Source organism: Heteronotia binoei, chromosome 1 (assembly GCF_032191835.1).
Source record: "Heteronotia binoei isolate CCM8104 ecotype False Entrance Well chromosome 1, APGP_CSIRO_Hbin_v1, whole genome shotgun sequence".
In the NCBI taxonomy this organism is placed as follows: domain Eukaryota; kingdom Metazoa; phylum Chordata; class Lepidosauria; order Squamata; family Gekkonidae; genus Heteronotia; species Heteronotia binoei.
In genome coordinates this window covers 215,399,174-215,426,457 of record NC_083223.1, presented here as the reverse complement: position 1 = coordinate 215,426,457, position 27,284 = coordinate 215,399,174, and the positions used below count along the sequence as shown (strand labels likewise).

General features: G+C 43.2%; 1 protein-coding gene across 3 annotated transcripts in view; it reads left to right on the top strand.

Annotated features, from left to right (window-relative positions):
- THADA (THADA armadillo repeat containing) overlaps positions 1-27,284 on the top strand; it is a 313,338-nt gene that overhangs the window by 121,982 nt on the left and 164,072 nt on the right. For all 3 annotated transcript variants that reach the window (XM_060247508.1, XM_060247518.1, XM_060247527.1), the window contains exon 29: positions 24,114-24,282. In XM_060247508.1, the coding sequence (XP_060103491.1) occupies positions 24,114-24,282 (169 nt within the window). The remainder of the gene's footprint in view (positions 1-24,113; positions 24,283-27,284) is intronic.

Below are 27,284 nucleotides of genomic sequence, written 5' to 3'. Positions count from 1 at the left end.
GAGTTCTTGTATTGTGAGAAAGGGAGAAAAGTACTTCTTTCTCTACTTTCTCCATCCCATGCATAATCTTGTAAACCTCTATCATGTCACCCCGCAGTCGACGTTTCTCCAAGCTAAAGAGCCCCAAAGCGTTTTAACCTTTCTTCATAGGGAAAGTGTTCCAGCCCTTTAATCATTCTAGTTGCCCTTTTCTGGACTTTTTCCAATGCTATAATATCGTTTTTGAGGTGCGGTGACCAGAATTGCACACAGTATTCCAAATGAAACCGTACCATCTATTTATACAGGGGCACTGGCTGATTTGTTTTCATTTCCCTTCCTAATAATTTTCCTCATGGCGTTGGCCTTTTTTATTGCAATCGCACACTCTCTTGACGTTTTCAGTGAGTTATCTACCACGACCCCAAGATCTCTCTCTTGGTCAGTCTCTGCCAGTTCACAACCCATCAACTTGTATTTGTAGCTGGGATTCTTGGCCCCAATGTGCATTACTTTGCACTTGGCCACATTGAACCTCATCTGCCACGTTGACGCCCACTCACCCAGCCTCAACAGATCCCTTTCGAGTTGAGCTGTTTGAAGTCCTAAAAGATGATGTTGTTAAAGTGCACACATTATGTCAACAAATTTGGCAAACGCAGCAGTGGCCAAAGGATTGGAAAAGATCAGTTTATATTCCAATCCCAAAGAAGGGTAATGCCAAGGAATGTTCAACCTATCGCACCATTGCACTCATTTCACATGCCAGCAAGGTCATGTTAAAGATCCTGCAAGCTAGGCTTCGGCAGTATGTAGATCGGGAACTACCAGAAGTTCAAGCTGGGTTTTGGAGAGGTAGAGGAACTAGAGATCAAATTGCCAAGATTCGCTGGATTATGGAGAAAGCACAGGAGTATCAGAAAAACGTCTATTTCTGTTTCATTGACTATGCTAAAGCCTTTGATTGTGTGGATCACAACAAACTGTGGCAAGAGATGGGAGTACCAGACCACCTCACATAGCTCCTGAGAAACCTGTATAAAGGTCAAGAAGCAACAGTCAGAACAGGATATGGAACAACTGATTGGTTTAGAATAGGAAAAGGAGTTCGACAAGGATATATATTGTCACCCTGCTTATTTAATTCATATGCAGAGTACATCATGTGGAATGCTGGCCTGGATGAAGCAGAAGCCAGAATGAAGATTGCCAGGAAAAACATCAACAACCTCAGATTTGCAGATGACACTACTCTAATGGCAGAAAGTGAAGAGGACATAAAGAACCTCTTGTTGAGGGTGAAAGAGGAGAGCACAAAAGTAGGCTTGAAACTCAACATAAAAAAAACTAAGATCATGGCATCTGGCCCCATCACACCTTGGCAAATAGAAGGGGAAGACATGGAAGTAGTGACAGACTTCACATTTCTGGGATCCAAGATCACTGCAGATGGTGACTGTAGCCATGAAATTAAAAGACGTTTGCTCCTTGGGAGGACTGCTATGGTGAACCTGGGCAGTATAATAAAAAGTACAGACATCACCCTGCCAACAAAAGTCCGCATAGTCAAAGTGATGGTATTTCCAGTAGTAATGTATGGCTGTGAGAGCTGGACCATAAGGAAGGCCGAGCGCAGAAGAATAGATGCTTTTGAGCTGTGGTGCTGGAGAAGACTCTTGAGAGTCCCTTGGGCTGCAAGAAGATCAAATCAGTCAGTCCTAAGGGAAATCAACCCAGACTGTTCTCTGGAAGGTTAGATGCTGAAGCTGAAGCTCAAATACTTTGGCCACCAAATGAGAAGGGAGCATTCACTGGAGAAGATCCTGATGCTAGGAAAGACAGAAGGCAAAAGAAGAAGGGGACAGCAGAAGATGAGATGGCTGGACAGCATTACTGATGTAACAAACACGAATTTGAGCAGTCTTCGGAGGATGGTGGAAAACAGGAGGGCCTGGCATGACTGTCCATGGGGTCGCAAAGAGTCAGACTCGTCTGTGCAACTGAACAACAAAAATGTTGTTCAACAAAAACAACAAAAGTGACAGTGTTGGACTGGATGTGGCATTGACCTGATCCATCATGGCTTATCTTATGTTCTTAATTGGCGCACTGTGGAGCCATATGGGTATATAGTTCCAGATCATGCACATTTATTTATGGAAAATTTAGAACAAATGTTTCTCAGCATTTGTCCCTGAGTCCCCTTTTCATATTTTAGATTCATCAGCATTTTCATCATCAATATCAATGGGAAGGGAAACCCTTGAGAAATTCTACTAGGACTCTACCATATCGGCAGTCTAAACCTGGGCCACTCCAAACTGCCCATCCACTTTCTAGAAATCACAGTGCCAATTACATGATAGACATATTGTAATGAATCCCTGGGCAGTGAGGTCACCTGGAGCATGGAGCAGGGCAAGATTGCACTGGTGGATAATGTAAAGAGTTGGGCAAGGCACATAAGGGTGGATGGTGTAGGGGAGATGGGAGGCGCCACTTGCAGAGGACGAACAGGGGATGAGATCTCATCGAGAGTCAAGAAGGGATCCTTGGCAGCACCATGAGTTAATCTGCTTGAGCCTACCCAAGGAACCATTTGACACAAAGGAGCTGGAACAACCCAAGGCGGGTCACTAGACTATGCACTGATCATTTGAAAGCTCAGTTTCCATGCTGGCTTTTATGTAAAATCCCTAGTGAATTTTTGGAGGAAGACTGGGAGGTGCATTTTACCTTAGGGCATATTCAGTGACTTCCGACAGAAAATGCATACTGTTTAGAATGTTGTGGGTGAGGATCCATCAGGACGCATAAGCAAATGACATCTGTGTTTCAACTGTTTTGGGTTTGGGGGTGATGAGGTATGGAATGTTCTCAGCAGTTTCCTGTAACTAACTCAGAGCAGCCAGGCTTCATAGGAAGTTTGGCAAGCCTAGTGAGCTTTAGAATGTTGAGGGTGACATACAATCAGGTGGTTTATCCAAATGACCCTTTGCTTTAACTGTCTCTGTGAGCAGGGGAAGAGACAGCAGCTTTCAAGCCACACTGTATCCTTATGGGGAAACAGATTTTATTCCTTTTTACCCCCTTATGTGGGAGATTCCTTAATATTCTTTTTTAGTGGCTGTCTACATTATTTATTTATTTATTTAGTTATATTTATATCCTGCCCTCCCCGCCAAAACAGGCACAGGCAAGTTTAAATACATAAAAGCAATTAAAAATATAGATACAATTACAACTTTAAAACATTTAAAACAACTAATACAATAATATTAACATTATATTCATAATGGCAGTGCACCAATCATTCCATTTTGATTTCCATCATAAATTCAAATCTCCAGATATAGTTCAGATCTAGCAGCAGGCTCTTTAAAGGACAGTTCAGTTTGTCCAGCATAATAATATTTTGCCTGTGATCAGACAGGGGTCCCATGAAAGGAATGGAATGTTCTCCCCAAATTTCAAGTCTCTAGGTCCAGGGGTCTTGACTGGGGTCAGGAGACTTGTTTTGTAACTCAGACCAGCCAGGCTCCACAGGAAGATTGGCAACCCTAGTGAGCTTTAGAATGTTGGGATGACATCCAATCAGGCAGGTTATGCAAATGACCTTTTGCTCTAACTGTCTCTGTGATCAGGGGAAGAGGCAGCAGCGTCTAAACCACAATGTATCCTTATGGTGAAATACATTTTAATCCTTTTTTTAATCCCTTAGGTGGCAGATTCCTTAAGATTCTTTCTTTGTTGCTATTTATTTATTTATTTATTTCTGTGAATTTATATTCCGCCCTTTCCCCTAAGGGCTCAGGGTGGATTCCAGCATATTAAACAGTTAAGAACCAACAATAGATAAACAGTAAAACAATTAAAACATATTAAAAATTTAAGACAGTTGAGCTGATAGCTCAGATTTAATTTGCGTTAAGGCAGCGTGGATAAGGTAGATAATTTAGGTGTCCGAGACATGCCAACTATATTGGCCTGATTTCCTTCAGTCCAGATGGTAGTAAATCAGTGTTGAGAGGCCAGTTTGATGGTGTCATGAACCCAGTGGGTTGCTGCCTTACACTGCCACCACTCTGGATTGATGGTCCCTTGGGAAGGCCCAGAGTACCCTCCCAAGCCCAACAAAAATGCCCCTTTCAGCCGAGAAACACAGGCGTGATGACCAGGCAGAGAACATTAGATAAAGATTGATTAATGGAGGGATGGGTATTTAAACAAGGCAAGGTGCTTAACAGATATAACAGTGTATAAAAGAAACAAAAAACCCTAATTAATGTATTAATTGGTTTTAAGGTTAATTTAATGTTTTATTAATGTATTGTTATTTTCTGTTGTTGTTAGCCGCCCTGAGCCTGCTTGGCGGGGGAGGGCGGGATATAAATAAAATTTTACTTTACTTTACTTACTAACGCGGCTACCTGTACTTCCTCTAGCCTCTTAGTCGTCAGGGCCCACAGCCCTTTTCTCCAGGGCTTCTGAGTGAGGGATCCTTCTCTCAGCCATAGACTGTCCTCCCAGCCTGACTCTGTGAAAGAAAAGAACGCAGTTCCACAGCCCACAAAGTTTATGTATCAATCTCCTTATACAATCCCTGGACACTGATTGGTTACAGCGGGCACCAGGCATTGTGGGGATTGTAGGCTGCAGCTGCTTTCTACTCCCACACTGGTCTCTAGGCCTAGGCCTCCCAAGACCTTGTCTCCTGAAAAAGCCCTGGCCCTGGTCGAAGCAAGGCAGACGTCCTTTGGGCCAGGGATGGTCAGAAGATGTTGGGTGGCTGAACATAAGGATCTCCGGGGCTAATATGGGGAGAGGCAGTCCCTCAGGTATGCTGGTCCCAGGCCATGCAAGGCTTTAAACGTTAGTACTAATACTTGAAGTGGATCCAGTACTCAGTTGCCTACATCATGAAATGAATGTTCTCCCAAAATTTCAAGTCTCTAGGTCCAGGGGTTTTGGCTGGGGCTTGATTTGTAGGTCAGGAGACGTGTGTGTGTGTTTGTATATATACACAAACTTAATTGTTAGCTTTTCAGCAAGAGCATTTCAAAGGAAGGAGCCAGTAAGAAACTGCTGTGTTGGTATTCATATTCATATTTTGTCTATTAGATTTGAATTCAACATGGAATGGGGGTGCTTAGCACACTAGTATTGTGCTACTAGTGATTCGTACTGGTAACAGAATGCAACGCCCTTTCTTACAGGGTTATGTGTTGTTTATCTTTTCAGATTTTACCAATTCATCAATAGCTGGGCATGGTCCACACCCACCCTCAGTGAATTGCTTATTCTTGTTACCATCTGTGTTCTGCATTGTAACCTAACATGTTACAATCCTTTGTTAATATTCTTTGATAGTGGGGCTTTATAATACTCCCCCTCCCCCAACATTTCATGCCTCTGACAAAAGTGATTCTGGCTCATGAAACTTTATTCCATAATTCTGTTAACTGTTAGGGTGCCTCAAGACTCCTTGCTATTTTAACTCCATTCAGCTATACTTGTATTTATTTATATATTGCATATCCTCTCTTTGTTCCTTAATGGATCTGAATGGTTCCCATAGGATTTCCATGAGGTTTCTGGTAAAGGCACTGTCTGGAAACATACCTGCTTAGAGTTAGTAAGGTTACTGTACCATGTGCCCTTCAGCCTTTCCTTGGCATTTGTGTCCATGTTATTTAGCTAAATATAACTTGTTTGACGACCACATTTGCACATTTGAGTTAAGTGCCATATTTTGGATGAAGACTTGCTAATTTTATGGGCTTTTGATGCTTTAATTTATATGACTATTATAACTTGGGCATTTAGAAGGAAATGACTTTCCTTTGACTTTTTAAAAAAAGCTCCAGCTGTAAAAGAGTGTTGAGGTTTATTCTTGAAAGTCATACAAAAACTATTCACGTATAAATAGCCTTTCGGGTGTGACTGGTCCAGTATTTAACAAACAGTATTAAATAGCATGATGTCATGCCTGAAGCATTGTTTTTATCTTGAAATTAATAACTCTGCCAATATTGCTAGAAATCCAAACATGAGTAATAATGTCGTTTGGTTCTGGTGCTGTAATTTAATTGGCTATCTCTTGGCCAAGGCAAAGCTTTATCTTACCCTGAGAGATGTTCAAATACTAGCCCTTGAACTAGTTTTTATTTGTTGTCCAGAATTAGAATCTGCTCCTGGTGAAATAATTTTTTGATAAGTAAAGCAAATAATACATCATTAACAATGCCATCTTGAGCAGAGTTATGTAAGTACATTGAAGTCACTGGACTTAAAAAAGTATAATCATGCTAAGGATGGCACTGAAAATTACTTAACATTCTTTTTGTAATAGATTTGATTCTCTCAGACATATATGCTTCATTTAGTTTTGCTGAATGTTTTTTTACATAACACTTTTGTTGGTCTTTATTTAAAAGTTATTGAACTATTTTTCCTTTGCTGTGCCAGTTCTTTGCTTTGTTCCTCTTATGTTTTTTTCCCGAATACATTAGTGTTATTAACGGAAATAAGGTTACTGTATTTACTAAAGTTATGAAACAACACCTTATCTTTTCAGTTCCAATTGCAGTTTTGGCATTGGAGAATCCTGTTGGGTGTTCACAATATTACACAACTGCACCTGGGTAAAGGGGGCAGCTCATTTTAGCTTAAAAGCAGTAAGATGTATTGGCTTCTGAGTGTGATCTCATAATGCTTCTAGAGAGTTGGTGGTATTCCAAGGCACATTGGATAGATGTTCTTATTCATAAGGCATTTACATTAAATGGCTTGTAGTTCTAGTTTTGGGTTAAACTTTTTAAAAGTGTATATTTAAACCTTTTTTAAAAGTAGTGATCTACTTGGGGCCTCTGGAAAGCTAAAACGAAAAAATATACAATCCTTGTGCAAAAAGATTGCTGGATCCATACCTTTACAGTCCAGTTCTAAATTTTTTTGCACCACAATATGACCCAGAAAGACTTACGCCACTGCTATGGGCAGGAAGCAATGTTCCAACAACATTAACATGAAGCAACACCAATGTCACAGACACAGAATGCAGTGTTTAGGAAGTATAGAAATGCCAATTCAGTCAACAACAAAACCTAACCTATCAAAGAAGAGGTGGCAATAGCTGCACTGTACTGTTGCAGTTATCATGAGGTTCTGCTTAAATTTGTAAGAACTCAATAAATATTCACCAACAATGGCTGATAAAGTCATGTGGCAGGTTGTATGGCCCAGTAAAGCATAAAAAGGCCCTATTCTTTAAGTATTGGGGATAGGGGAAAAATAACTACAGCAGCGGTGGGGAATCTCTGTCCTGAGGGCCATATACGGCCCTCGAGGTCGCTTGGTGTAGTCCTTGGGGATTGCTGGGCCGAACCAAGCCATGTGGCAGCCTCTCTGGGGCCTGGCTGGCTAGCGAGGATTGTGGGGCCCAGCCGTGCTGTGCAGCAGCCTCCCCAGGGCCAGGCAGGGATCACAGGGCCCAGATGTACTGTGTGGTAGCCTCCCGGGGGCCTGGCTGGCCTGCCAGAATTGCTGCAGGGCCTGGAAAAGTTACTGTCACAGTTTGGTTTGCACTTGATTATCCCAGACAGTGTGGCCTAATATGCTAATGAGTGTGTGACCTAATACGCTAATATTACGGGATGGGGTCTAATATGCTACTGAGTTCCTGCTGGACCTATGTGGGCTGTGTGTGTGTGCGTGCCAGATTAGGCTCTCCCCACATGACTTCAAATAGAAAAACAATTATTTGCATTAATTTTGCTGCCCTGAATCATTCTCCCTCCGTGGAGCACTGTTTTTTAAGTTGATAATTTTTTGTGGCCCACAGATGATGTTATAAATATCCATATGGCCCTTGGCAGAAAAAAGGCTCCCCAGGTTCTCAAGAAACTGGAAAATGCATAAGACTTGCATTTTGTATCCCTTAACAAGAAGGAGAATCAAGTGGTGTGGGAAACTGATCAGCTTTGTTTTCAGTTCATGTCTTTTTCAACTTTAATTAGGTCAATTTCCCTGTGAAGTTTTATACCTGTCTTCACACCCAGCTTTTAATATTTGGAAATGCCACTGTATGAACTGCAGGTTTAGGGATCATCCCACCCCGCCCCACCCCCAATGGTACTGAAAAGGAAACTAAAACTGCATATAGGGTTAAACTGACAAAATTCCATTTCCTTTCTTTTCTTGTATTTTCTCTCCTGGGTCTTTGCAGATATTTTGTTCCTATATTGCCACAAGGGAAATTCTTAAATAAGCACATATTCTTTCTTTGCCGCTAGTATCATGCTCAATGAAACACCCAAGTTTTTAAATTTCTGTAACCTGCCTTGGGGTTTATTCAACCCTCATATCAGATTAGTGAAGTACATTTTTGGGGCTACAGAATAAGTATTAAATACCTAGGGAGATAAAGTATTTTTACTTGGATATATCTAATGGCCTAGATTTTCAAACAGTGGGAAATACCTCCATCCAACTCCAGGTGTGTGTGAAATTCCAGTAAGGAAATAAATATTGATGCAAGACCTCCTCTTCAAAAAACCTGCTATATCTGTATCCGAACCCTATGCCTACTCCCCCTACAAAATGGCAAACTAAATGTCTATTTCCAAAGTGATCACACAGCAAAGCACATATTTTCCTCCCCACTCAAGAGCAGCATGAAAGGTGCAGTTTTGCAATGGATAAGAATTTGACTGTTATTTGAAGTGGTCCTTTATTAAGCAAACAGAAAGCAGAGACATTTCTTTGCCCTCTTGGGCATAACATTTTAAGTAAAGTTATCTCAACAAGACCTAATGCTCTAGAGAAGTAGTTTCCCATCACATATTATAGTAATCATAAATTCTACTGGCATTGTATATTTCAACTACATGTTTACTGTATTTTCTCCATACTCACTATGACTTCAGCTAGCTTTGTTTAGCAATTTGTTGAAGACACATGGGATTCACAACAAATTCTTTTATTTAGCAAATAATGTTCCAAATAATGAATTTTGCTGCTGATCTGAAACTAATCAGAAGCAAAAAAAAAAAAGTTGGTTGCTGGACATAACCTTGGTGTCACCAAATGGAATAATAAAAAAATGCAAGAAATTTATTGACCCATTTAAAACCCTGCAAAACAGTGGTTGTGGACAACACACATACACCCTTGCAGTCAGTTGTCTTTTTCTTACTCAGGTTACAATACTATCTAATGTCACATTGTAACATAAACAAGATGCTTAGTCACCTGGTTATTACTGCAATTCTATGCCTTTTTTAAAGAAGAAATATACATTCCGACATATACATTTTCACATTTAAGAATCCATAACACAAGATATTTCTTCTAATTATTGTAAAGTCAGCCTTATTCTTTTTTCAGTGTACACATTCAATTTTCCCCATCTTTCCCTTCCCACAGCATATTGATGGAACTCTTTATCTGGGGCAGTGATGCTCTTTATTCTTGGTGCTTGGGGGAGAGAGGGACAACAGTGGGAGGACTTCTAGTGTCCTGGCCCCGTTGGTAGACCTCCTGATGGCGCCTGGGTTTTTTGGCCACTGTGTGACACGGAGTGTTGGACTGGATGGACCATTGTTTTGATCCAACATGACTTCTTTTATGTTCCCATTATGCCCTCTTACTTTACTAGCTTGACAGAATGATGTTAAATAGATAAGATAACTAAAATCAAACAGTAGAACTGTATCTGAAGAAGTATGCTTGCACACAAAAGTTTATACCTTGATTAAAACTTAGTTGGTCTTAAAGGTGCCACTGGACTCAAGCATTGTTCTAGTAGAACTTACAGTTCACTATAATATCTACATGCAAAGGCAGTAATCTGTGGCCTCTGACGCCATGGTTAAACCCACATGCTTGTCTATGGGAGGGGCCTAAAGGTATTAACAGGATTCAAGTTAGGTTCTCCCCACAGAAACCACATAGCAAACTGTTTTTGACATTCACCCAAATCTCAAAACTGAGTTGATGTGTGGAACATGTCGTCATGCCTATGAAAGTTTTGAAGTTAAATCATTGGGATTTATATGTCTTCAGTTCTCATCAAACAGCATTGTTAATTAAGTTCATGTTGTGAAATCACAGCTCTGCAGTTTACTCATGTATGAAGACTTTTTGTAACAGCAAGAGATAAACAAAGACAGTTTACAGTGAACATGACACCTCCACAATAAGCCAGGCAATTTGTGGAAATCTTAAAAATGACTGCACCACAATATTAATGACTTAGAAATTCATAAGAACAGTTGGTTTCCCATCCCCCCCACCAGTTCCTTCTCAGACTAATCACAGGATATGCATGGCCATGCCAGTCAGTGGATTGCAGTAGTAAGGGAGAAGAGGACAAAAATCACTCCTTCCTGACTTTTCTTCCAGCACAGCATCCTCTGTTTTCTAGCAAGAGCACATTAATAATTGACTTCTATTATTCCTCATTCTTTGTTTTTTGTTGGTAGTGATAGAACAAGAAGTAGTAAAGTTTATTAGAGATTATTTTGGATTTGAGGCTTGAATTGAACTCTTTATGGAGCCTGTCTGTTGCTTGTCTGTTTCCAGGTGCTGGTGTTGGACATGTAGTCCAGTGGGGATTTTGCCATTTTCTGTTTTTAGCAAGAGATGCCTACTGTATCAAAGTGCACTTGAAATTCCATTTAACTTCAAAAGCAGCTTGCTGAGTAGCGTGTTGGAGCTGGTCTTTGGGGAAAAAAACAAGCCCAAGACTCTTGTGGTGTAAGAAATTTTTAATAGGCTTAGGCCTAAGATGTCACTGCTAGTCACATTCAGATGAGTAGCTTTGTTGGACTGAAGCAACAGAACACCATTTGAATCCAGTGGTACCTTTAAGATGGGAGACAGCTGTCAAGTTGCCACATAACTGACAACCTTGGCCAACATTACTGTTTTAACATCATGAGTGCCATACCTGACAAGATTCTTGGGATAGTATCGGTAGCACTATTGGTTACCGACGATTTAATTTTAACTGCTTATTTTACGGTATAGCATTTTGTTGGTTGTTTACATTGTATGCTTTGATGTTGTGTTTTTACTGGTTGTTAGCCACCTGAACCTGTTACAGGGGGAATATAAATCTAATTAAATAAATAAATAGACAAGAACAGCGAAGTTTTATTCTGGGTATAAGCTTTCATGCACACAAACATTTATACCCAGAATAAAACTTCGTTGCTCTTAAAGGTGCTGCTGGACTCAAACTTTGCACTGTAAGTCACAGTTTCATTTTTATCCTGATTACTTCTTCCTTTGTCTATGGAATTGTATTAGCTGAATATGAGTTTCCATTTAGTTTCATTTCAGTATGGCTTATATCATTCTGCTCTCTTTCACTTCCTCTCTTTCACTCCTCTCTTTCAACAACCCTGTGAGGTAGGATAGGCTGGGAGTGTGTGAGTGGCCCAAGGTCACCCTACAGGTTTCTGTGGCAGAATGGGAATTTGAACCTGGGGTTCCTATTATCCTGTCCTGACACTTTAACCACCATATCACACTGACTTGGTAAATTACTTGTTACCTTTTTTCTGCGTATGACAAATATTTGGCCTGCATGTCTCCTGAAATGCTGCTAAACAGTGTATTTTGAATGGGTACACTGGATGGTTTTATACAGATCTGTTGTCTAGTATAAATACATCAAGATATCTTTATTGGAAATTTTAAGTAGCAAATGTCAGATGTACTGAATTGCTTACAAGAATATATCTGGCTTTAACTTAGTTTTTCATCCATTGCATGAAGGGAAATCTAAAGGCAGAGCAACAAACTCTCTCTCCTCCCAACAGAAATATTCCTCAGTGTTCCTAGGGTTTCAGAAAAGCCATCCATTGATATACTTTGGATTTTATAACATTCAGGAGTGTCCTAGATTTAAAGTTCAGTCTGACTATGCAAAGGTTAAATACTTAGAGTCCAAACAGTGAGAGTGCCTATTTGAATGATAAAATTTACAGTACTTCCTCAAGATTTTTCCAGCTGCTGCATGATACAGCTTGTATATCTTGTTTTGCTTATATGGCATCAAAAGACAAATTCCTTCAGATTAATCTGAAAGCGAAAACCCCCCACTACTCCAAATGAGAAGAAAGATCACAGAGATTTCATTGTAATGCGGCTTGTTAAATACAGACTCTTTGCTGGTGTGCTGTTTATTTTTTAACTTGAAGGAGCTATGTTTCATTTTAGAATACATGCAAACTTAGTTAGCTTGATTGCTGCTGGCACTTTTTAATCTTGGGAGACTTTATTTGACAAGTCAAACGATTTCCCATGTTTATTGTGAACTGCCAGGAGGAAATAGTATTTTTATAGACAGGAACTCCAGAATCAGATATAGTATTGTTGAACACCGCCTTTGTGATTGCAATAACAAGGAAGCAAGAATTGGCACCCAAACCTGGAGTTTTATGAGTTGTTTACATCTGCTGGACTATTGTGTTTCAACACCTTTCTTGGTCCACTTTTCTTCAATAAATCTTTGCTGGGTAAACTTACTGACATCAGGTAATGGTTGAATGACATACAGTAGCAATCAAAGGGTGGAATTGTTCAAGGAAACAGAGTGTGTTTGTTTTTCTCCACTTGCTTTGCAGTGGAAAAAAGTTTAGCCAAAGCATTGCACTTGGGGGTCAAAATTTATTTTTTTATGCTTCAAACAGCATTATGTTGTTCTTTGTCTAATGTAGTCAACTGTGATGGAGGGAGCCAAGCCTTTATCAACAGATATAACAGTGGACTTCCTAGTCTAACAGCAAGGGGTTCAGTGAGACCTGGAAGAGATGTCAGTGGAAGTCTACATGTTGATATCAGCCTGTCCAGGCCTAAGGAGGATAAAAGGGTTTCTCCTGGCTGCTTTGGGGAAAGTTGCTGACAGACACCAGAGCTGAGAAGGAATCAGACAGACAGCTCCTACAAGAAGCCCTAGCAGCCTTTTTAATTCACATGCAGGCAAGAAGGCAGAAAAAGCAACCCTGCTATAGTGTGGCTACCTAAATCACCCTTTAGATTTTCTTCAGCATGAAGAAACAATGAGGGCACCTGGGTTATGTGAAAGGGAGGAGCTTCAGACAAGGCCACAAAGATTCTCTTCTCAAGAGCAGGAGAAGATCAAAGGTTACTTCCACACAGATTGTTGGCCCAATGCCTGTGGGGAACATATTTTCTTTCATGTTTCCGCATAGCATTGAAGCACTCTTACACATGTTCTGGGTTTCCCCTGGCTTTTCTGTGATTTTTCCTAAACCTGCTTTTTGTAAAGACTGAAGCCAAGCTAAGATGGCTGCTGTGGAGGCAGGAGAGTCCAAATCTTTCCCAGTCTGGCCCCATTGGCATGTTTTCCCTGCCTCAGTTCCCAATGTTAACCCACCCCTCTAGCATCAGAGGGCTTTTTCTTAAAAAAACCCCAACCTCCCCTATAGGTGTGTGTGGAAATGGTTGCTCCAGGGAACTAGGATGGGGAAAATATTGGGAAACCCACCACCTGGAAGGCCTATTACCACTGTGTCTAGTGGGCAGTGGCAATGAGAAAAACCTGGGGAATCCTTGGTATGTGGAAGTTAGCAGACTGAGCAGCTGGGACCATCTTGGGGGAAGGCTTAGATTCCCAGCAACCTTCATGGCAAAGGCCTGAGCTGTATCTCCTGAAACCTGGAAGGATTACATTAATGTGTTAAAGTCAGCCTACTTCTGAAAAGGTAGAATTGAGTTCCAACAGCTTTCAGCCAGTCAAGGAAGTTAATAATTGCTTAACCAAACACTACCACTGTATACTGCCTTAGTTTCAGGGTTACAAATCATATATTAAAAGGAAAACTTCTTAAATATATTGTTTTGGTAATAAAAGTGTTTTATAAAGCAATAAAACATCAGTTCAAGAGGTCAAAGAAATAAGAATAATTTCTTTGCCTTATCAAGCTAGTACTTCGCTTCCCTCCTGTTTCTGTCTTAGTTGTTTTGTGGTTTAGGCAGCTTTATACTAGTTTCTTGGATCTTATCAGCCCAGGTTTCCCAGCAGTGACCTGGCAACTTTTATGTCCTGTCTATTTGCCTCCTTTTTTATCCTATTATTTTCTCTTCTGCTCTAACTTGTTCTCCTATTCTTATCTGAGGATTGTAAACATGCTGAGTCCCTGGAGAGAGAGATCATCAGTGTGTGTGTGGTGGCCATTTCTGAGTGTTGGCAGGGATCATGTTAAGTGAACCCTGTTTACTTATATGCACCCTCTGCATCTCCACTCAGTCTTAACATTCTGAGGTGACTTATTTTTTTAAAAAAAAACTAAAAATGTCAGGGGTTCCTATCACATTATACACATATAAACTTTTCTTAATTTTTTCCCCGTATTGTATCTGGTGGACAGTTGAAGAGGTAGTCTCAATGTGGCAGTTGGGTTTGTTGGATCTGCCTCCACTGTGTGATCAAGAACAACACTGGGCTGCTGTTTCCCTATCATAGTTGAACCTGATATGGGCTTTCACCTCTGCTTCATGGTTGGGATACTGGCTTCTTTACCTCTTCATTGCAGGTGGGAGGAGGATGGTGGAAAGAGCATAGTTTGTTCTGTGCTCATGGCTGACACAAGGCCAGGTCACCCCCAGGAAGTGTGGCTTCTCTCTTCCTAAGCCTAATGACTGTGATAGAGATGTCAGCTTCTGGGCAGACTGCTGTAAAGACTTTACACTGTGGCTTGATCCCATTCAGCAACAGGGTAAAGGCTTCTAGAGAGAAGGGAGTTCTTGCTTTATCTATCCCTCCTCCCTCATTTATGTGAGTTGCTTTGGAGGTACATGGGACAGAGCATGCTCAGTTTGTTTATATGCTGCTTTTTTAAAAATCTTCTGATCTCTTAACATAGGAGGTGAGTAAGACAAATTATGGCCAAGAAAATAATACGATTAGTTCATGAGAACGAGCCAAACTAGTAGGAAGACTGTTATCAGGAAGGCAGAATGGCGGAGGTAGTGTAAGCACAGCTGTAAACCTAGCATGAAGGTTCTCACAAATGCTCCAAGCACTAGTGCAGAAAATGTTGCTGTACTTCTGAGCAGCTGGACTTCAGCCCTTCATTTCTCTGTTTTTCAAACTGTTTTCAGATATTGCTCCAGAAATGGGCAAACACAATAATATGTTTCCTGCTGGTGAGATTCTCACCCTCCACACTCGCCTTTGTAGGTGCAGCTTACAATTGGTGAGCTAGTTATAGTTCTTTCTGATGGGATTTCTGCCATCACTAAAAATATTCCCATTTTAGTTTGCAATGTATTAATGGAAATCAATGGCATAAAATTAATCATTTAAATCAATTTGTTGTGAAGAAAAAATCTACAATTGAGATATTGGCATAGATCTTTCTAAATCTGATAACTGAAAAAGACTAAAAATGGAAAGCATAAATGTTGAGTGACACCCTCATCTACATATTTGTGTTTGCACAACATCAAGTAATTGATTTATTATTATTGTAATAGCCCAAAGATGTAGAAATAAGTATGTATGCACACTGTTTGTTCTTATATCATAAACAATTATAAGTTTCTAAATACTTCTGTTTAAAATTATCTTTAGGAGGGCACAACGTAAATCAATTTAGCTAGTATTAGATTTATAATCTGTATTTGATTATGTTACCAGAATGAAACTAATGCAATTAAATAAAATGGAATGCAGTTCTAGATTTGCAAGCAAAAAACAGGCTGTGAATCATGTTTTTGGAAAGTACCTTTGCACAAAGCATCAGGCAGTCACAAACACTGGCAGGGATCCCATTTTCCATTCTATCTCCGGAACCAAAGCCAGATTCCTTTGGGAAATCATCATTTTGTGAAAAGGTTGTGAACAGAAAGTGGTACATTCTTGAGCATAACATTACTGCTAATTAGAAACTAAACAGCTGCAACAATGTCAGAGTTAATTGTATTTGAAAAGAACCACATATGCATGAGTGTTTGTTCAGTTTACATAAAGAAAGATGAAGCACAAACATTGGGGGCATTTGCAGACAAGATTATTTTGTGTTGTATTGTGGTTATTGTCTAAGTAGAGCTGCAGTTTCCAATTCCATCTGTTCTTTGAAAGTTATGACATCCTGGCTATCCATGCCATAGCCACATCTAGGATAGAGCTGACATTAAATATGAGACTGTTCTGAAGAACATTTGAAAGCCTTGTAGATAGGACACAGAGAGGATGTGTTGGGGGAGGTGTAACTTTGTGTTTCAAAGAGGACATAGAAACAAGATAAGCTAGAAAACGTTAGGGGCAATGAACTCCCACAGAAAATTGTTATGGGTGAAGATAATAAGCCTGAAGAAGTAATTAAAAGTGGGGTTGTACTACTGCCTGCCTGATCAAACCCTTTAGGCTGACCTTGAATTGAAGAAGGAAATAAGGGAAGTGACTACAGCATATAGTGTTGTGATACTGGGAGAATTTTATATATTATATATTTTTATATATTATGGTTTTAATAATTGTCTAATGTTTTATTCTAATACTGTTTTATAATAGATTATTGTATTTTATGATGTTAATATGCTGTTAGCCGCCCTGAGCCTGTTTGCAGGGAGGGTGGGATACAAATGGCTGAGGGCTTGGATATCATCTTGGGGTCGTTAAAAAAGAGCAGGTTGAGACTGAATCCAGTAAAGATGGAATGGGGCTTTGGGGTTGGGGCCCAGACTTCCCACTCTTGATGGACACCATTGATACTGGTGTCAACCATCAGGAGTTCGGGTGTGAGTTTGGATGCCTACTTGGGTATGAAGCTCCAGGTCATGAATATTGCCAGATTAGCATTTTTCCATCTACATCATGCTCAGCAACTGGCCCTCTTTCCTGTTGTGTTCCAACCTAACCACTGTAATCCATGCAATGGTCACCTCCAGGCTAGACTACTGTAACTCACTCTATGCTGGCCTGTCTTAGAGACTGACCCAGAAGCTCCAGCTGGTCCAAAATATGGCGGCATGAGCCCTGATGGGAATGCCACAGGCAACACATATACAACCTGTGCTGTGCCAGCTACAGTGGCTCCCAGTAGAATACTGAGTCAGATTCAAGGTTTTGGTTCTGACCTTTAAGGCCTTGAGTGGTCTGGGATCTGTGTATTTCTGGTATGCCCCCGAAAGAGCATTAATGCTCTGCTGAAAACAATCCTCTAGTGGTCCCTGGCCCTAAAGATATCTGACTGTCCTCGACCAGAACCAGGACTTCTTTGTCCCTGACGCCAACCTGGTGGAACTCTCTGCTGAACATCACCAGTGCCCTGCAGGACTTGATGCAATTCCGCAGGGCCTGTAAGGCAAAGATGTTCCACCAGGCCTTTGGTTGAGGACAGCGACAGTTCCAACATAACTGGCACCCTCCTCCTCTCTTTTTTCTTTTCCCTTCATCTTTGCTTTGGCCTTTTCCTCACTTGACTGAGTTTGGAGCACAATATTCTGAAATAATGTAACTGTCCAACTGGGTTTTTTGTTTTTAATTTCCTTTTATTGATTGTACATTGCTTAAAACCTTACATCGCATGGAACAGGCAATTCATAAATCAAATATATATATAAATATAAAATAAAAATTGTCATTTCTACCCGAATTAAACAGTATATTCAAACTGGAAAGCTCTGATGACTTCAGTGGAAATTCAGTGTGTTAAGCGTTTTAACCAAGCTGTCATACCATGTTTTGTTCCATGGTGTTTGTAGAATATCACTCTGCACAGTCAACTACTTTATATAAAGGTGCTCTGAGCATTATGCCCCAAACTTCAGAAACTAAAAACAACCTCCCAAACGCTTGGTCTTGCCTATTTTCTAAAAAAACGTGGTGGGTGCTATGGCACCGATGGACACAATGTTGGGGACTCCTATTCTAGACCTATTGGGGAAATTAATCATTCATAAATTTCGAGGTCCTGATGGCATCCACCCAAGGATTGTGAAAAGGTTGATCTTATGTATATGTGTAACCTGTATATGTAACCTGTCACTAAGATCAGACCCTGTAACAGAGGACTGGAGAACTGCAAACATTACAATATTTTTTTTCTTTAAAAATGGGTCCAGAGGGGAACCAGGAAATTACAAGCCAGTTAGCCTAATGTTTGTCCAAGGCAAATAAGTAGAAATTGTAATAGAAGACAGGATTATGAGGCATATAGAGAAACAAAGCCTGCTGAGGGAAGATCAGTGTGGCTTCTGCAAAGAGAAGACCTGTCTAACCAACCTTTTGGAAGTCTTTGAGAAAGTGAACAAATGTGGAGATAACGATGACTCAGCAGACGTTATATACATGGACTTTCAAATGGCTTTTGACATAATAACTAACACCATAACTTTGTGTTGTGTCACTGTCTTCTAACCTCTGAGATGGACATGTAGTACAGCTGTGTACTTATTCCAAGAGAATATATGTTATGTCCTTATTCCAAGAGAGAAGTCCAGGCCACACTTAGGAAAGGGACTCAAAGCTTGACTCTTTCTCTGAGGTTAATGGCTCTGACTCATTAAGCAATAAACCTTTAAGCAATAAGTCTTTCCTTGGTTGACTTCTGAGACTGCAGAGAAATTGATCTTGCTTTGGATCTTCTTCGTGGTCTCTGTGCTTCACACTCATGGGATAGTGCGCCTGCGCCGATCCCCGAATCGGTACCTGAAAAAACCCGGGATTTTTCCGCGCTCGGCGCCAGTGGGCATGCGCAGGCGTCCCAATGCGCATGCTCACCGGCGCCAGCGCGGGGATCCCGCCAGTTCCTTTCTGACCGCTGCGCGGAGAGGTTTACCTTTCTGGTTCCCCGGTCGGTGAGAATTTTTGGCTTTGCCTTTTTTCTCGTTCTTAGCCCGTTTATTGTTCTTAATAGTCAGTTAGTTAATAGTTAGTTGTTGTTAAAAAAAAAAAGCGTTTCTTTGCCTGTTTGGCGAACTGCCCCTCGGGGTAATTCGCTTTCGCTTTTCCCCCGTTTTCTTTTTCTCTCAGCAAATTCTGAGTAGTTTTTTTCTTGCGGCTACCTTCTATGGAAAGTCGCTGGGGGTTTTTCAAGCGCTGCCGTGCTTGCGGGAAGAAGATCGCCCCTCCGGACGGCCATTCCCTTTGCCTGCTGTGCCTCGGAGAAACGCACCGAGTAGACGCTTGCCCGCACTGTCTCCGCTTTTCGAAGCAGACAAGAAATAATAATAATAATAATAAATTTTATTTATATCCCGCCCTTCCCGCCTAGGCAGGCTCAGGGCGGCTAACAACAAAGAACCGTGCGGCCCGGTTATCGGCGGTGCTAACCGAATCTGCGCTTCGGCCTCAACGACCAATGGAGTCTTCGGTACCGAAATCGACCGACACCCCGGCTCAGGAGCTTGCATCGGCCGATGCTGCTCCGACACTAACTCTAGTCGAACTGCCGGAAGAGCGTGGCTCCACAAAACGTTCCCACGAGGGCTCGGTGGATACGCCCGCTAAGAAGCGCCGAGAGGACTCGGGGACCCGAGTTCCTAAGAAGGCGAAATCGAAGGATAAGCGGAAACGGCCCCGCACTCCTTCCCCTTCGGTCGGCGCATCGACATGGGCAATCCCTAAGCCGCCGAAGAAGATCCTGGCTTCTCCACGCCGAAGCCCAGTGATCCAGTCTCGTCTGTCGGCTGGACCACATGTACAGGGTCCAGGAGACAGGGGCTGAATTTTTGTTCACCCACCCACGGCCTAATTCCGTGGTAGTCTCCTCTTCCTCGAAGGCTAGGAAGGTCCATTCCTCCCCACTGGACAAGGAAGGGAGGAAGATTGATGGGATGGGTCGCAAGGTCTATTCAACGGGGGCACTCGGCATCAAGGTATCTAACTGTGCTGCCTGCATGGCTAGATACCAGTATGCCGTGTGGGAACAACTCTCCCCCTTCCTCTCTTCACTAAGCGAGGATAAGAAGGCTGCTGCAATGAAGTTGCAGAAGGAAGGTCTCACTGTGGCCAGACAACAACTGGCTGCAGCGAAACATATGGTGGAAGCTTCGGCCAAAGCCATCACCTCTGCAGTCTGCATTCGACGCCACTCCTGGCTCAGGTCGACGGCACTCCACCAAGACACAAGAACCTTCATCGAGGACCTACCCTTTGAAGGGGACGGGCTCTTCAGCACCACGACTGACATGGCGCTGCAAGAGTTCGACAAGAGTGTTAAAACATCTAGAAATTTGGGCGTCCAATCTACCCCCAAGGCTTCCAGATCCAAACAATGGCCTAAGCCCTGGACCAAGAAGCCTTACCAGAGGTTCTCCCCTGAACAATGGCGTCCTCGCCCTGTACAGACTGAACGACCCTCCTATTTGGGTAACGGCAGGAACCGTTACGGGACCCAGCCTTCCAACAAGTCTAAGGGGGCTCGCCCCCAGAAGCAGGGGGTTTGACTTCCCGCAAGCACGCGTCATCGCCCCCACTGTTGGCTCATCCATCCGCCTACGCCCTTTCCTGCCTGCCTGGGAGTTGATCTCCACAGACAGGTGGGCTCTGTCCATCGTAAAAGAGGGCTACAAAATAGAGTTTGTTCAGTCCCCGAATCAGTCCGTGGTAGTTACCACTCCCGCTTCCCCACCTCTGCTGGCGGAGGTGAACAACCTCCTCCAGAAACAAGCCATAGAGGTAGTTCCACCGAGGCCAGGACAGGAGGCTTCTACTCCCGCTACTTTCTGGTCCCCAAACGGGACGGGGGCCTGAGGCCTATCATGGACCTCCGGAGTCTGAACAAATTCATTCTGTACCAGAAGTTCAGAATGGCCACGTTGCAAACAATCCTGCCCCTCATCAATCAAGGGGACTGGATGGCGACCCTGGACCTCAAGGATGCCTACTTTCATGTCAGCATTCACCCTGCGTTCAGGCGTTTCCTAAGGTTTGCAGTGGGTGCTCGGCACTTCCAGTTCAGGGCCCTGCCGTTTGGACTGTCTACTGCTCCTCGGGTGTTCAGGAAGCTGATGAGCTTGGTGGCTGCCCACCTTCGTCTTCAGGGAGTCGTTGTCTTCCCATACATCGACGACTGGCTTCTTGTGGCGAAGTCGAGAGAGAGTCTAACAACACACATTGCCATCACCCTGCGTCTTCTCGACACCCTGGGGTTGCAGGTCAACCTGGAGAAATCTCATCTTACTCCGTCAAGGACAGTTCAGTTCATAGGGGCTCTGTTGGACACAGATCAACACTGAGCATTCCTTCCTTCCCAGAGAGCAAAGGACATCATCAGTCTGGTACAGCTACTTCAAAGGCGGCAGTGGGGCACGGCCCAGCAGCTCCAGCGGATGCTGGGGCTGATGGCTGCGACGACAAGCGTGCTACGTTTCGCAAGGCTACAAATGAGGGGGCTACAGCTATGGTTCTTGTGCCATTTTCGCCCTCTCATAGACTCACCTCAAAAGAGGTTCACCATCCCACCTGGGACTCTCCAATCACTGCAATGGTGGGGATCGGAGAGCAACATCTGCCAAGGGGCTCCCTTCCATCTTCCAACCCCCACTGTGACTATCGCTACCGATGCTTCCCTGTGGGGGTGGGGAGCTCACCTGGGGGATCTATGTGTGGGAGGTCGATGGCCTCCGAAACTGAGTCGGTGCCATATAAATTACCTAGAACTGCTGGCAGTTCACTTTGCCCTTCGTTCTTTCCGTCCACTGTTAGCGGGGAGGACTGTGGCACTGCTTACGGGCAATACCACGGCCCTGTGCTATATAAACAGGCAGGGAGGGACAGTGTCTCGCAGGTTGTGCTCGCTGGCAATGGATCTCTGGACGGAGTGCCTCCAGTGGGACACTTTTGTGAAGGCAACACATCTGCTGGGGGTCCTCAACATACAGGCGGACTCTCAGCAGGGGTGGAGCTTCCCCACACGAATGGGAACTGCAGTGGCGGTTCCTAGAGCCGGTGTTCCAACTCTGGGGTTACCCACAGTTAGATGTCTTTGCCACGGCGGGGAACAAGAAGTGCCCCTTGTTCTGCGCCAGGGGAGGTGCAGATCCAGCCTCGATGGGAGACGGACTTCTATTTCCGTGGGGGGGGGTTGGTTCCTTTATATGTTCCCACCCCTACCTCTGCTGACGAGGGTAGTCCACAAGCTAGTGCAGGAGAGGCCGCGTTGCATCCTGGTGACTCCTTGGTGGCCCCGTCAGAGCTGGTTCTCGATCCTGCTCCAGCAGTCGAGGGGGGTCTTTTACCAGTTCCCGGCAGAACCGGCCCAGGGCGGGCACGTACTCCACCACAACGTGCCACACCTGAAGCTGACAGCGTGGTTCATCGACCACTAGGTTTTTCTACCAGGGTCCAGCAAGACCTCCTAAGCAGCAGGAAACCTTCCACCCGTGCCTCTTACGAGAGGAAGTGGAAGAAGTTCAGTAACTTTGTGGCTGACTCCCCTTTGCCGCCCCACTCTGTTGGGCTTTCGGCAATTTTTGAGTTTCTTTTGGCCTTGGTGGATGAGGGACTGGTTTTCTCCTCCATCAAGGTTTATTTGGCAGCTATCTCTGCTTTCCATGGCTCAGTGGAGGGTTACTCTGTCTTCGCTCACCCTCATTCCAAAAGGTTCATGAAGGGACTGTTCCGCCTTCATCCTCCTTCTAGATCCCCTCCACAGTTGTGGGACTTGACTTTGGTTCTGGACAAGTTGACTCGTCGTCCTTTTGAACCTATGGCAACGTGTTCTCTACAACTTTTGTCTTGGAAGACTGCATTTTTAGTTGCCATCACTTCAGCACGTCGTGCAGGGGAGCTCACGGCGATGCGTTGTGATTACCCCTACCTTGCCTTTAGGGAAGCAGGGGTCTCTTTAGCTCCAGACATCACTTTTCTCCCTAAGGTGGTTTCCCAGTTCCACCTCAATTTAGAAGTTTGGTTACCCACGTTTTACCCTAGCCCTTCCTCGGATGAGGAACGCAGGCTGCACGCATTAGACGTTAAGCGTGCCCTTCTGTTTTATTTGAATCGTTCACGGGGTTTTCATAAGGACAACCAGCTGTTTGTCTCCTATTCTGCCCCCAAGTTAGGGTCCAAAATTTCGTCTCAAAGACTTTCCAAGTGGCTTACTGAGACGATCAAACTTTGTTATTTGTTGGCGAAGAAGCCTTTACCTGGACCTGTTCGTGGACACTCCACAAGGGCGATGGCCACGTCGGTGGCATTCCTGAAAGGTGTGTCCCTTCCGGATGTCTGCAAGGCGGCTACCTGGTCTTCTCCGCATGCCTTCATGAAGCACTACGCGCTGGACGTGCATGCTCAGCAGAGGACTCGGTTGGGAGCTGCGGTGCTGCAAGCTGTGTCTTCAGGTTGACCGTCTTCCCGCCTCCAGGTATGCTTTGCTTGTTAATCTCCCATGAGTGTGAAGCACAGAGACCACGAAGAAGATAGACAGGTTGCTTACCTGTAACTGTAGATCTTCGAGTGGTCATCTGTGCATTCACACTACCCGCCCTCCTTCCCCACTGCTGACGGTCTCCCTCCAGTAGGAGCTTCCAGCAGTCAGGAAGGAACTGGCGGGATCCCCGCGCTGGCGCCGGTGAGCATGTGCATTGGGACGCCTGCGCATGCCCATTGGCGCCGAGCGCGGAAAAATCCCGGGTTTTTTCAGGTACCGATTCAGGGATCGGCGCAGGCGCACTATCCCATGAGTGTGAATGCACAGATGACCACTCGAAGATCTACAGTTACAGGTAAGCAACCTGTCTTTCCTGTTTTTTGTTGCCAGGTGGTCTCTGCTCCTGGTCAGAGTTCTTCATATTTTGGTCCGCATTGTAAGGGTTCTCCGGATGACCAGTATAGAACACTGCGCATATAGAACACTGTGCATTTCATATGCTGAGGAAGTGAGGGTTAGTAATGCTTCATTTGTAACATTTTTGTATATTTCCATAGTGAGATGCATGAACTCTTATTTCTCATGCTTCTGTTTATAACATGTAAAGCTACCCTTAGAATCCTCATATCAGGGTAGGTACTTCATGAGAGAGCTAGTCATGCTTTTTGTAAGCTGTTTCTGCTATGTAGTATGTTTTTGCAAAATTACAAAATGATTTCTTCGTATATTAACTTTCTAAAAAAATCAAAAACTTTATAATCTCTTTTTTCTCCTTCCCAGATGTGGTCACTCTGCTGTGTATCGTTCCCGTGAAATGGCTGGTCGAGCCCTTGTTCCTTTCATTATGATAAATCAGGTACCACAGACAGTGAGATCTTTATTGGTAGGTCTACCAGACTGCACTGATCCTTGTGTGAAACAGAATGCTGTTCACGGAACATTGGTACAAGTAAGTTTTGGCTGTTGCAAAATGCATTTGTTATCAGAGTTGATCAATATTTAAAGGGAAACAATGTAATAGACATTTCTCAGAAAAAATGCCAATATTTTGTTATGTTCAGTTTTTTAGTGCCCAGTAGCATAGTGTGTTATATGATTTCTTCATGTATTAACTTTCTAAAAAATCAAAAACTTTAGTAATTGGGGAATACTGTAGTATGAATTATCTTGATCTTGGTTTCCAGCAACACAGTTGTATTTTTCAAATGACCAGATTATTCTCATTATCAAGATACTAACAAAAATCATCACTAATGATGGCAATGGGCAATTCATTCTTTCCCTGCTTGTTACTAAGTTTCCAGATAATAACTTCCAGAAGCATGTTGTAGAGCTTTTCTAATGGCTTCTGACTAAAAGCTGGCTGTGACAAAAGTGATCATTTGATTTCTTCCCTTGTAAGCTGGTGTTGGGAACAGCATCAGGATTTCCTTTTCTTTGTCATATAAACCTAAGCAAACATAAATAACAGGGCTTGGGAAGACAGTGCCATCTTCCCATGGAACAAAACAAATTATGCTTTTATTAAAATTAATTAGTTAATAAGTTTATGGTTTAATGCTTATCTCCATGAAGGTAATTCATACTGAATGATGATTTCTTCATTCCAGATACTTCTATTTCAATCTGATAAATGACAGGAAGGAGGCCTTGGACAATTAGTGCCAAAGGTTCTTCAAAACCTTTGCCAAAAAGAGAACCATGAATATTTTCTTAAATGGTGTAGAAAATTTGAGTTAGAATTTCTCCTACTCTTTAAGACAAAGCACTTGAACTATTTTAAGTAATTTATCAATAGGAGCACTGGATTAACATAACTGAGGGTACTTTAATAACTTTTTCAGTTTAGCATATTGTTTTAACTAGTGGTATACACTAATATTTGCAAGGACATATATATCTGTTTAAGTGTTCCAGTGTGGCATACATTAAAACAAAAAATTAAAAAATCAAGACCTTAAAAAGCATTTAAAATACAAATATATATAACATTAAATAATATAAACTTAATATAAAATTAACATAATATAGACACACACAAACAGGGAGGAATTAGTGAAGGAACTCCAAACAAAACAAAAAAGTCTTCACCTGCTGGAAAAAGACAACAATAGAGGAAAACAGAGGGAATCTCTCTGGGGAAGGAGTTCCAAGATTTCAGTACCACAACTGAGAAGGCCCTTTCTTGGGTTGCCACCAATGATCCTCTAAGCCAGGGGTGGCCAAACTTGCTTAACATAAGAGCAACATAGAATAACTGTCAGATGTTTTAGAGTTGCAAGACATGAATGTTATATGTTTGAGAGCCGGAAGGAAGGAAGATGGAAGGAGGAGTGAGGGAGAGGTGGAAAGAAAGCAACTTTAACTTAAAATGAATTCTCCAAGCTGCCAGTTGCCTTGACTTGGAGAAGTGATTTGAAAAGAGACATCTCACAGAGGTCTGAGAGAGAGCAGAACAGAGCAGAGAAGCTCTGATAGCTGAGACAGCTGGAGAAGTTGCTGAGAATTTCTGAGTTTTGAAAGACTTCATTCTGAGGTTTGTGGGACTGCTTAAAATTCTGAGTTGTGATAGCTAGGGAACTGCTGTTTGTTTGGTTGAGTGGGCTAAAGGTGAAAGTGATTGAGAGTGATTGCTGCTGATTGCTTAGGAGTGGCTCTGCTCACCCTCTTTGCATTTTAAGCTGCGCCTTGCCAGAGAGCTAAAGGGCTCTTGGACTGTGGCTCTTCGCCTAGGGGCTCTCTAAGGACCAGGATCCCATATCCCTAATTTCCTTGTTCTCCCAATAAGGTAAGTTGACCCTCCAGAAGGGGAGCCACTTAAACAGCATTTGAAGAGGACTGTATATTTTAAATATATATATGAAGATAGAATGCCAGCAGGGGGGTGGGGGCTTTCCAGTGTTTTGCACTGTGTCACATGTATGACTATCTGCCCAAAGGACCAGAAGTCTTGGGTGTGTGCTTGATGCAAGGAGCTCCTGGTCCTCAGGGAACGAGTTCGTACCCTTGAGGCCAAGGTGACTGCCCTGGAGAAGCAGAGACAGTCACTTAAGTACTTGGGGAAGACTCTCGGGGGCGTATTAGATGAGCCCCGCTCTGAACGTAGCAGCCCCGTTGCTGCCAGAGAGCGTGAGGGTCAAGAGGGAACGGCACCATGCTGAGGATAAGGGGAATGTGCCCTCAGAAGGGACCTCTTCTTCGGTTGGTGAGTGGGAATCCTTTCGTGCCAAGGAACCATCCCTGGGCAAGGGGAGAGGGGGGTTTTGGTAGTTGGTGACTGGCCTGCCTGGTGCGAAGGTAGCGGACATTACGCGTGTAGTAGATAGGTTGATAGACAATGCTGGGGAGGAGCCTGTGGTTGTGGTGCATGTTGGCACCAATGATGTGGGGAAATGCAGTCATGAGGTCCTGGAGGAAAAATTTAGGCTGCTAGGTGGGAGACTTAAGGCCAGGACCTCCAAGGTAGCCTTCTCAGAAGTGCTACCTGTTCCACGTGCAGGGCAGGAGAGATAGGCACAAATTAGAAGTCTCAATGTGTGGATGAGACGATGGTGTAAGGAGGAAGGGTTTAAGTTTGTTAGTCACTGGGATGCTTTCTGGAACAAGCGGGAGCTGTACAAAAGAGACGGTCTCCACTTGTCCCCGGATGGAACCAGGCTGCTGGCGCTTAAAATCATAAAGGTGGCAGAGCAGTTTTTAAACTAAATCTTGGGGGAAAGCCAACAGGAGATGGAATGTCTCTGGTTCGGGAGGACTCATCTCAAAGAGATGAAGGGTTGGCTGCTATTTTTCTACCGGGTAACGGATCAGAGTTCTCCAGTGTGATGGTGACAAACAGTATGGACTGTCTGCCAGAGTCTCGAGGCGGCAGGAGGAAGGTGGCAGGCCTAGCTTGCCTGGGAAATTATAGATGTTTGTATGCAAATGCTAGAAGTGTTCGAAGTAACACTG